Source organism: Castor canadensis, chromosome 4, assembly GCF_047511655.1.
Source record: "Castor canadensis chromosome 4, mCasCan1.hap1v2, whole genome shotgun sequence".
In the NCBI taxonomy this organism is placed as follows: Eukaryota; Metazoa; Chordata; class Mammalia; order Rodentia; family Castoridae; genus Castor; species Castor canadensis.
In genome coordinates, this window is record NC_133389.1 from 114,506,663 (window position 1) to 114,518,849 (window position 12,187).

Sequence of the window (12,187 nt, forward strand, 5' to 3'; positions counted from 1 at the left end):
CATTTAGATTTTCATAAAATGAGAATGATACAGAATCTGTATGAATCATCAACATTTGAGTGAATGTATGCTTTAAAGTTCAACTTTCTCTTATAGTTTAATGTTATTGGTGAAATTGCTTTTCCAGCACCACATCCCTCAAGGAGTGTTAGAAAGAATGAACACTGAGAGATAAAGGAACTAAAGAAAACTCGTAGTACTCTGGTTACTTTGGGAGAATTCAGGGTCCAATATGTGCAGCTTGTTGGGTTTCACAAGAGTATTTCAGGACACAATTGTTTCTGCTGTTGAAGGGTCTTGAGAAAATTTGAGCCAGACTAAATGTGAACTCTCATAACTGAAATCCCACAGAGCTGGGCTTCCCTGCCCTTGTCCTGAAGCTGGCCACTGCAAGCTGTCGTAGTCAGGAAAACAATCTCAAAAGGATGGCTGTGTCATTTGATGGAGGGAGTGAATTTAACTAAGACATATTGTAAGCACTTTTGTAAATATCACAATGTACCCCCAGTACAACACTATGCTAATAAAACGGAATAAATATGTTTAAAATGCATGGACAATCACCTCCCATCCCATGCATTTCATTCTTGATATCAAGCCTTTATGGTTTTTACTCCACAGACTTTTCCTTCTTCTTCCCAAATTTTCTAGGCTTCTCCCCCAAACCCAGCCACATAAACTGTTTCTTTTCTCTCCTCATTGGCTCAGTGTTTTATTGTCATATCAGCCTAGTCTTGCATTCTTCTTTTGAAATTTTTATTTTCTTTATTACCCAGATGTTTTATAATAATAGAGTTGTCCTAACTAAAACCCCTCTCAAAAAAACCCCCAAAACCCAAACAAACCATATCACTTTCTTTTCTAGAGGGAAAGGAAAGGAGAAAAGGTTGTGACTACTGTGACTTTGAGGCTGTCACATAACCTTTATAATCAATTACTTAAGTGTAAGAACAATGAATAGGGATCAGGCCAATGTATGTGGGAAGTACGTTTAGACAAAAACATCAGTGCAACCTGCTGACAATTAATGTGAACTGTGCTCCTGTGAATGCAATCCCTGAGCAGTGGTACTGGGAAATGCAAAGTTTTTATTCACAGAAACTTGAAATACCATGTCCAAAAAATAGCAGTTTGGTTTCAATGGCTCAGTTAAATCATTTGACTCAGTTTTTTTTTTTTTTTTTCCTGGCAGGGGTTTGAACTCAGGGCTTTGCACTTGCTAGGTAGGGTGCTCTACCACTTGAGCCATGCCTCCAACCCTTTTTGCTCTGATAATTTTGGAGATAGGGTCTTATTTATTGCCCAGTCTGGCATGGATTGTGATCCTCCTATTTTACACTTCCTGCCATAGCTGGGATGACAGGCATGTGCCATCACACCCAGCTTCTTTCCATTGAGATGGGATGTCACAGCTTTTTCCCTGGGGTTGGCCTGGAACTGAAAACTTCCTGATCTCAGCCTCCCACATAGCTTGGGATGACAGGTGTGCACCACAGCATACAGCTATTGGTTGAGATGGGGGTCTTGTGAACTTTTTGCCCAGGCTGGTCTCAAACTGTGATCCTCCTGATCTCAGCCTCCTAAGTAGCTAAGATTACAGGCATGAGCCACTGGTGCCTGGCTTGATTCAGTTTTTAACAGACATTTATTCCTCCTCTCCTTCTTGCTTCTTCTTAAATATGACAAAATTGACTTCTTGGGACCCTTGCCATTGCTTGCTCCCTTGCTACATAAGTCTCTGCTCAAAAGTTTAACCTACACCTAGTTTAGACTAATCCTAAACTTAGTTTAACCTAACTCTAAAGAACTCGATTTTATGTAGTGTAGGGTAATGCTTAGGCTTGTTTTAAAAGGCCTCTCGATGTAAGTTTTGTCACCATTCAGCAAATTATGACCTTTCCCTGCTGCCTTCTGCCTCTGTGGCTACCTCCTTCTGCTCTTCTGGGTCACAGATTAAAACCTACAAGGCAGTCAGAGCAGGTCACAGAAAGAGCCAGAAATCCAAGAAGAAGGTTTTGCACTGAGTACATAAAAGGAATTATCATCCATCCAAGGCTCATTGTTTAAATTACCATATTTATTTATATCAACACAAAATACAATAAAACAACTTACACAGCAACCTTTTTGTCTTCATGTAACATAACTCTTCAGTGAACAGAAGTACTACTGTTAATGGTTTGACCTTTTCAAGGTCCTGCCTTGGGTCAAAACATTACTCAGAGAAAGAGCAGATTCTTCCCTAATGCACACACAAAGGAAACCTCTATTCTTTAAAATCCCATTTTGGTAATCATACAAAAATAGCACAAGCAGTGCCATGTAAAGGTGACAGCCACCCTGAGCCATCAGTAGTGTGCCTGCATGTTGCTCTATGCTTTCCATGGGTTCTGGGTGGTAGTCAGGAACCTGGGATACGTCAGCCCTTCCGATGTCCAAGGAGATTGCTTTTAATTCTTTTCATTTAGCTGGATACTCCATAAATGTCTGATTTACCTGAATAATTTAGAAACCAGATAAAAAGTCTCCCAGTAATCAAATGTATGAGATGTGTCTGGTAGGACTGAAGAAACTTTGAGATCACACAAACAGTTCAAAGGACAACCAGGAAGCCTCCACTTTTAATGGCTTCACACTGCAATTCAATCAAAGGTAAAAAGCACTGTACAAAAACACTATAACTCATCTGTATCCCAGTGGTTTAAATGGGATCTATTTAGTTTAGCACACTTCCAAATAAGTGATATCTTTCACTTAACTAACGTGATCTTTTATTATTTTACTGACAAAAGAGACAGTCCTGTGCACTGGAAAGGCGAAATGGCTCAGAGTTAGATAGCATAGATTCTGAACCCAGTTCTACTCACTCTCTGAGCCTTCATTTCCTTATGAGGATCAGATAAGGTGAAAGTGCTTTGTGATGCATCAGGGACCATAAGAAAAATATCCTAGAGTCCATCTCTTCAATCTACTGGCGGATCTCTAATTGTCCACACACATTTTTGTTGTTGTGTTTGAGACAGGTTTCATCATGTAGCCCAGGCTGGGCTCTAATTTACCATTCTTCTGTCTCTGTCTCCCAAGTGCTGGGATTACAGGTGTGCACCACCTTGCCTGGCACTGTACATATGTATTTTGCAAGTAAAATCTTAACTTCCTAAAGTAAATGCATGATGCATAACTACCACACACAATTGAAAAGTGCACACTGAGTTGTGCAGATGGGACAAGAACATGGATTAAAAAGCCTGTACTCTGTGAGAGCCTTATGTACAATCAAAATGCTTAACTTAAAGCTATTTAAACATTAAAAATGTTCACCCAATGTTCCTTTCATGATATTGGAACTCTCTTTGAATATGCTAACCACTTAAAGTAATTTTAAAAAAAGAAATAGACACTTTCAAATAATAATTACAGGGCTTAGAAGACTGCAAAATTGAGTAAAATGATTGAGAAATACAGAAGAACAGGTTGAAAACCCAGCGACAAGAAAGAAACTGAGCTTATGTTATTTTTCAGGTAATTTACAAATAAGCTAAATGATATCATTGTTATTTGTTATTTTCATTTATCCTAGAGACTTAATTTATAAATTACTTCCTCCTCATCTATAAAACAAAGCGCTTGTTTGCGTACCTGACTTTAAGGTGCATACAAATTCACAGAAGTTATTATCACTTAATTTTCAGTCTCACATTTGGGGTATCTTTGGAAGAGTTGCATCCTTTCAGCTGAAGTAAAACCAGGAGCTCATTTCTCATGGACTTAAAAAAGTCCTCCTTTAGGAGAGGGCAGATTTACTACATGCTTAGAATACCTGTCAAGTGTGGGTATACGATGCGAGCATATGGGCTTCGTGACTTTGCTGAGACAAAGACTTTAGGTAGATGTATTTCGGAAACAAATGACATTCTAATTTCAAACATTTTTCAAATGCAAATGAGTCCCCATGAATCATTTTGATGATTTTTGAGGCATTAGTGCAGCAGAGTTAGTATTCCTCAAGTGATCCCCAAAGTCACCTCTTTGCTGAGGATATTCCTCTTCTTGCTCATTTTGAACTTGCCAACAGTGTCTCACCTTCATGCAGAGAATGAGCTCCAAATGACCTATTATTATCTTAAACCAATCTCTTTGAAGCAACAAAGAAAGAAAAATCAAATAGTGCATTAACCTTTCATGTCAGTGAAACAGCCTTGTTCCATGCATGAAGTGGTTCTACCCATCTGTAGAAAAGTCTGCCTTTTGTTTTTCCCGGTGCTTATAGGTCACATTTTTAAAAGTACTAGTGGAACCTCTGTATAGTGGATTGGTTCCCTGAAAAAAAAAAAAATAGGTTCAAGTGAAAGCATGTACATTTGTTGTTATATCATTTTAATACCTCTAAATATTTTCATTACAGTTCAAATTAGAAGAGGAGCGTCAAGTGCAATCTTAGCTTGGAAACCATTGGTATTCCAATTTTCATTGTTAGCATTTTAAAACATATACATCTTTGTTTTACTTTTTAATATGGAAAGCCGGTCCCACTTGTGTGTTCTAAAGATCCTACCCTTTTTTGAAATGCGCTAATTTGTGGATAGAAAAACAAGACTCTGGCTGCCATGGTCACTGCTTACCCTGCACCGAGAATCCAGTTCACAGTATGTCCTTGGTATGTGTAGAATGAGTAAAATGAATACTGATAGGTAAACCAAAAGTGAGGCATAAGGTTAAAAAATGGGAAAAGTGAAACTTGTGGAAACATACAAATATGAATGGCACAGTGTCCTTTAAGAAATATGCTGCTGGTGGTGAGAGACATCAGGTGAGGGCACAAATAAAATGAGACCAAAACTTAGAAGAGAGATGCGGCAACTAGCTGTCTGGAAGGAGCAGAAGGAGCCCCTGGGCAGCTAGCACTCGCTCTGGATGGCAAACGAGCCAGCTAGCTTGCTGTTGCTTACTAGCTCAATAGTGTGTATGGCAGAGAACTGCAAGGGGCTGGTGTGTGGGACCCTGGGTTCCTGGAAGAGTGGAAGGCCTGTGGCAGTCCAAGCAAAATGGCTTTGTCCTTGGGGTCATGGGAGGTTGTGTGCCAATGCCTGGAGGCTCACCTGTGCTGTTTTGCTGAAGATGTATTTCTGATGCTGACTGTAGTGCGGCTCAGGTGAGAAGGACTAGTGGAAAAAGCCTGGGACATACTTCTCTGCAGGACAAGGGGTCTGGGTGAGGTGCAGTTTCTTCTCCCCCATTTTCCAAGGTTCACCACATAAGCTTTGCAATCAGGCATCCTGAGTTCAAATCCTGCTCCACCACACAGGCTTAATCAGCACTGGGAACCTCGGTTTCCTCATTTATTAAACAGGGATTAACAAACTCTTTACTTTGTCCATGGAGTACTGTAGCACTATGCTTATGTGCATAGTAAGTGTTCAATGAATGCTACCTCTTCTTATTAATTATTTCTTATACTTGGTACTGGAATTTGAACTCAGGGCCTTGTGCTTGCTAGGCAGGTGCTCTACCACTTGAGCCACCCTCCCTTTTTGCTCTAGTTATTTTTCAGATATGGTCTGGTGCTTTTTGCCTGGAGCCAGCCTTGGACAGAGATCCTCCTACCTTTACCTCCCACCTACCTGGGATTACAAGCATGGCCTACCATGCCCAGTCCTTCTTCTTAATTCTTATTTAAAACTTTACCTCACATTTGGAATTTTCTTTTCCTTTAAGTACTGAAGAAGGCTGTAAAGATATTTCCAGGTCCATTTCTGAATATGTGTAGAGTCTAGGCACCTCCTCTGAGTTACTGAATTTTATGCTTTGATCTCCCATCCCATGAGTTGTAGAGATGGTAGCAATTCATAGGCATAAACTTGAAAAAAAAATCATTGTATTTACGATCAACATGACCGTATTTCTTTCAACACTCAGAAGAATTGTGTAAAACAAAACATTCTCTGGCTTCTTCCACCCGTTGTCCTTGGATTCTCTGCAGTGCCTCTTCTGTAAGTAGGAATCACACCTGCACCTGCGTCAGTGTTGTTCACAGTCAGTGGCCTGACCTCTGACAGAGTACCATGTTGGCTTTATTCATGTGCCCTTGGAGAGAGATGTAATCTCTGTATTGAGGGCAAGCAGGAAAGATATGCCTTCACTGGAGGTGGATGACGGGTGAAAGCCAGCTTGCCATATTGCTTCTCCTCAATATCCAGGATTAGCTTGGATAATTCTGAGGGATCTCTAGCCCCTATTGAGCCCTGCCACCAAAAGAATTTGGGATTTTTGAGGATGACTGATAAACTGATGTGGCCTTAAAGTCTTATTTGCAAACAAAAATCGTGTATGAAATTCCACAAAGATTTAGAGAGTAGAAACTACTTGGCTACAGAAGAATGAGGGTGTCAATTGAAGAGGCAAGATGGAAAGCATGAGAAGTACAGGCTGGGGTTGATGGTGAATAAACTGGCTGTGAATAGGACCAGCTTAGATCTTTGTAGGCCCCACCCCATATCATGCTAATCATATGAAAATGCATCCACATCTCACACCAAATAGAACTTGTATGCACTATAAAGGGGGTGGCTAGAGTTGGAAGCTACAGAATAACACAATGTATTTGTACCTATTTAGTTGAATGTTTAATTTTGATTGTGCAGCTTTCATTCCATATTTTAAAGCAACTTCCTTTATTCAGGTTTGTAATATTTGGGGGTTCCTTGCATAGAGGGGCAATGGATAACTGCACCCTAGTAGGAGGGTAAGGAGAAGTGTCAAGTGGAGGAAGATGAAGTCTATAATGCTGATGGGGTGTATGTAGTTGGGAGGCTCCTGACCTCAGTTGATGGTTGGAGATCAGAAGAACATGCTCAAATTGGGTTTTATGGGCAGGAGGGAGTGTGGAAATATCCAATATGCCTCCATTAGTACTTGCAGGTTGCAACCTCTCTTTGTAGGCTCTCCAGCTGAAATGCAATCTTGGGTCCTGATCCACTTCTGTTGCAGGACAGAAAACTGGCTTTGTTGCATCTCCACTTGACTATTTAGACAAAGCCAGTTTTCCCTTGTCTAACTGGAGTGACCAGGCTGATTTTCCCTGGAATATTGGGGTAATAATTTAGGCTATGGATTCTGTAAATGTAAAGGCACATTTCTTCAAGCTTGTAAAAAGTGGTAATAAGAAAACTCTCTGTCACAACCCGCAGCTTCCTTAATGATCGCCTAACTGCCAAACGCAGACCTGATCTGCTTAGCACAGTACAAAATCAATCCATGACTGCAAGAAATGTCAGGCTGAACATTTTTTTTTGCCTCAAGTTAATGACTTGTCATCCTAGAAAAAATATTTAATCAAATATGAATTTAAATATCTTCCGTTTGTGTTTTCAGAAGGAATATGCAGAGGGTTTTTTTTTTTAAAGTGTAATAAAAGGTAACCTTTCTTTACAGCTATGATGAAATATTCCAGGAGGCGAGAGCGAAGGTCTTTCTATCCTAAACTCTGTCCCCTTAAGCATCCAGTGGGGCCCAAGGGTCAGGAGACTTTACTGTCCCTGACTTTTAAATATCAATTCACTTCTTGAGAAGCAATAGGTTTTAAATAAAAAACTGAATTCAATCGAAGAACTTTAAATATATGCACTGAGCAACACTTTTTGTTTTCCAGGAGTATACATGAGTGAAATCTGAACTGAGTTATTTGAATTAAACCTCTTTTGCATCCAAATGAATAATTATTACTCAGTCATTATCTAGTCAGGAACATCAAACATTTGTTATTCAAAGAAACTCAATTTAACAAGGGAATAATATTTTTCATTTATGCTTTTATCTGTTTAATGCATGTTTTTGTCACATTTTAGATGAAGAAACTGCAAAAAATTTGGTATTTGAATTTCAGTCACGTTCTACATCCTGAGGGAGAACAATTCATGTTTTGGGGGACATTAACTGTTAATTAAAATGTTATTTTAAAGATATTAATAAGTTTTTCCCCTCATGCCTTTGTATGAGAACATTAAAATATTCTGGTTAGTAGACACGCACCACATAATTGCCCAAGTGCTTGTTTTTGGAACACCTGCTTATTATTTCTAAGAGAGTCAACCAAAGGCTATGCTTGGAAGAACACTTAGCAAGTAGTGTACAACTCCGCCTGCACCAAGAGTGTGGGAAGTCCCTTCACCTTTCTCAGCCTCTGTTTACCTACCTTCAAAATGGGATACCAAGCCTACATGACAGAGCTGGTGGTTGTCCCACTACTTTGCTGCTAGTGTTCTTTGTACCATCTTTACCACATTCCTTAGCCTGGTTCCCCTCTGATATTGCCAGGCATTTGTTTGACAGTTGGTGAAATTAAAACTAACATCTGTGGCCATTGGTATCAGGTGACATTAGCTGTGTCACAATTTTGGCTTCATTAGCACTATGTTCTAAGACACTGAGCAATCAGATTCCATTTTACATTGTTAGGGATATATTGATTATATTTTCACTGCAAACCCACAATTTACTTCCCTGAAGAATTTTGTTTCATTTTGAAAAATCCATACATACACAAAAAGAGGACAGTTATCTAATACACCTCCATAGACCCATCCCAGACTCCACACTTACCATGATGCTGCCATACCTGCCTTCTCTATCCCTTCCTCCCACTCTCTTTCTTGCTGAATTATTTCAAGGCAACCCCAGTATCCATTTCTTTGTACTCTCCATATACTTCAGTTTGCATTTCTAAAAATATGTGGCTATTTTCTAGCAAAGTCATGATGCCTTTATCATATCCAATCAAATTAAATGTGCTTCCTTGCTATCATTCTAATATCCAGTGCATATTAATCTTTTTCTAGTTGTTTTTAAAATTTATTTTTATAGTTGGACTGCTCGAATCAGGATCCAAACAAGATCCACATTTTACATTTGGCTGTTGTATCTAACTCATTTTAATGGGAAGATAAAGTAGATAAGAATGTTTATTGTCCTCTGTCCTGGACCATATATTATGATTAGTTTGAAATAACTGTCTAAAATATAAACATCCCTTATCAAGATAAAATTATCCAAAATGGAAAATTCTATTTGCTTTCAGACTTGAAGATATTGCTATAGGCTTAGAGAAAACAGTGTTAACATCAATTTATTTGGGCAGATGAACCCAAAGGAGGATGGTGTTCGCCTGTGTTTTCTCCAGTGATATCACTGTTTTTAGAATCAGCAATGTAAGATAATTGCTATTAGATAGCTAGACCATTAGAGATCGAGAGATGAAATTAAAACCATGAAATTGTTTCCAGGGGTCTCTAGAAATTTAATTATCTCTCCTGTGGAAAAGAAACTCAGAAAATTGTAGTCCTGTTTTCCGTTTGCCTACTGTGAAGAGAAGACACTTAAATTGTATCTATTGAGTACATATATTTATTTTTTCACATAGCTGCTTAAAATTTATGTTTAAAATTTATCAGAAAAACTGCCTAGCATTTAAGAAGTCTTCTCAACTTTGCTTTGTCACCTGTTATATTGATAACAAGTATTTTTGTAGAAATTGGCATGATCATTTATAGTATTCACAAGCACCATTTCATTAGCTGTAACATGACCAATCTGTGGAAATGTTTAGGTTCAGCCACTAAGCTTATCAAATGGGGCCTAAGCGAGCCTCCTGGCGGCGAGGAGGTACAAAATTAAAAATGCCTCCATGATGTCCCTAAGTCATGCAGTCAAGAGTTTCATGAGACTCTTCAGAATGGTGGAATTCTCCATTGCACTGAGAGGCAAATGTATGGCATGAGGCCCAGATAATGGACAGAGGTTCCTCTGCCTCCAAAGCAGAGCAGAAATCAAAGCTGTTGGGATCATGATGAGAATTGGGAGAAAGGACATGACATCCAAACTTTCTTCAACAGAAGAAATTTGAGTCTCCCCGCCCCCTCATCATTTCCTTCAGGTCTCTGACCACTAGACAAGGAATAGTCCTGTGTACACATACCGTTTGCCACTTGGCCTTTGATCGTTCTGCTTCAAATTTGGCAACTTCTTTACGATCATGAAATGATACCAACAGCTTCCAAATGCACAGCAGGACGACCCCAATGAGGAGTATAGCCAGTGAAACCCCCAACATGATCATGGGGATGTTTGGAGGTTTAGGACAGTCTGTGGAAACAGATGAAATTATGTTAAGAGGCTGGTACAATTAATGCTTTGGTATGGAAAGACTGTTTTTTCCCCAGTGCTGGTGCATGGCATCACATGCCTTGCATGTACTAAGCAAGTGCTCTCCCACTCAGTTATATCCCTAGTCCATGGAAAGAATTCTTGTTGGGTTTTCCAGTCACATGTTTTCTGCAGTAGAAGATAAATATAGACATCTTCTTGTCTTGTGGAAACTTTTAAAAATGAGTTAACTTGTTGAAGGATAGACCTCTATTTCTTCAAGTTAGAACAAAAGATAAAGGAAGAGTTTAATCATTCAAAGCAAATGAATATACAGTCAGCTCTTCATATCCTTCGATCGTGCAGGCTCAGATTCAACCAACTGTGGATTGAAAATATTGGGAAAAAAAATGTGTCTGTTCAGAACATGTGCAGTTCCCCCTGTCATAATTCTGTAAATAATAAGTACAACAAATATTTAGATAGCATTTACAGTGTATTAAGTATTATAAATAATCTAGAGATGACCTAAAATTTATGGAGAGATACGTGTAGATTATATGCAAATAAAAGGGCCTTCAACATCCACGGATTTTAGTTACCTGGCGGTGGGGGGTGGTCCTGGAACCCATCACCTGCAGATATGGAGGCTGATTATACAGTTAATCGTTGACTTGAAAAGATTTAGAATCCAAAATTAATGACAGTTAATGCACATGGAATATTTGAAGAACCATGAAAAAGACCATAGTTTAATCATTGAAGATGGTCTCTTCTGAGCACATGACAATGTAGAAATGGAATGTGTGTATGTATTGCATGAAACCTCTTTTTCACGGATCTTCTTGAATCATGAGCAGTCTAGCAGGTTATATTAAAAATTATATAAAACATATCCATTTGAAAGATTGCTGCTTGCTGTTGCTTTCCTTTTTTTCCAGTCAAAGACAGCCATGGCTTTTTGTTTCATTTTGTTGAACCTTAATGCAGTGCTCTGATTTCCTGAACTAGAGTATGTATGGAGGGTTGAGTTCATTCCCAGTAGTCGTGTGGATTCTACCACATCCTTTGGCTTCATCTGCAAAACAAAGCTCAGTGCTCCCTCAACTTTCCAGATGACAGCAATAGTGGAGGTACTCATGCTTACTAAACCTCTTAGACTCTCGGCCTCTTAGACTCCTTCCCCAAGATTCTGATTCGTTGGGCTGTGGATGATGCCACAAATTCTTTATTACTAAAGGTATTCCAAGTGATTCGTATCTTTAGGAAAGTTCTGGAAATTACATGTTCTGCATGGTCCTCTCAACTTGAAGATTCTATGAATCTGAAATGTTATTTTGACTCTATTGATAGTATTAGTATAATTTTGCAATTATACAGTACTTTCCTTCATTGACAGCAGAATGACTAATAATCCTTGCAATATGCCTAGGAGATGATACATCTCTTAATGAAACATTATAATTAAGTTCTCCTTTTGCTTTCATGGGAAAAAAACCACCCCACATAAAAATGATCATTAAATATCTGCATCCCTCTGCAAGAAGTGAGGCAAAATCCACAGTATCGGGAGAAGGAATGAATCATGCTTAATTTATCCTAGCTCTTATTGCTATTAGATATTGAATAAGGAGAGTTATATAAAAAAAGAACTGGTCATATTTACTTTTCAGATTTCATCTATGGCCAGTCTGGGTCTGATCCTCTAACAGCATGATGCCTGGCTTCACACACTTTTGTTCTCTGGTGGAAAAGCCATGGAAAGAGATTATGCAGAAATAAATAAAATTGCTAATGACATAGGAACTACATTACAAAGGTCTAAAGACTGTTCTAGCGTAGCAAAGGAAGCATGTCAACTTTGAAGAGGTTAGCACCACCACACGGGAAGCAGCAGGCCTGTGCCCATGAGAATAAGCTCTCTACTGGCTAAATCTTTGGTAAGAAATATCTGGGCTGGGCTGGAGAATGTTTCTGCTCAAAGCAAGAGGAAGCTTGCTAAGACCTGCCAGAAAGTGAGGGCTCTCCAGGAGGAATAAAGGAGGAATAG

At 39.0% G+C, this 12,187-nt stretch overlaps 1 protein-coding gene across 11 annotated transcripts in view; it reads right to left on the reverse strand.

Moving 5' to 3' along the window:
• Positions 1-2,056: 2,056 nt before the first annotated feature.
• The window catches only part of Itgb6 (integrin subunit beta 6), a 119,194-nt gene continuing 109,063 nt past the window's right edge, over positions 2,057-12,187 (reverse strand). For 9 of the 11 annotated variants that reach the window (XM_074070937.1, XM_074070939.1, XM_074070936.1 and 6 more), the window contains 2 exons: positions 9,971-10,137; positions 2,057-4,320 (listed from right to left, as the gene is read on the reverse strand). In XM_074070937.1, the coding sequence (XP_073927038.1) occupies positions 4,222-4,320; positions 9,971-10,137 (266 nt within the window). In that variant the 3' untranslated portion in view covers positions 2,057-4,221. Of the gene's footprint in view, positions 4,321-9,970; positions 10,138-11,803; positions 11,881-12,187 lie in introns of those variants that run through there. The other 2 variants (XR_012447218.1, XM_074070938.1) reach the window with 2 other exon arrangements.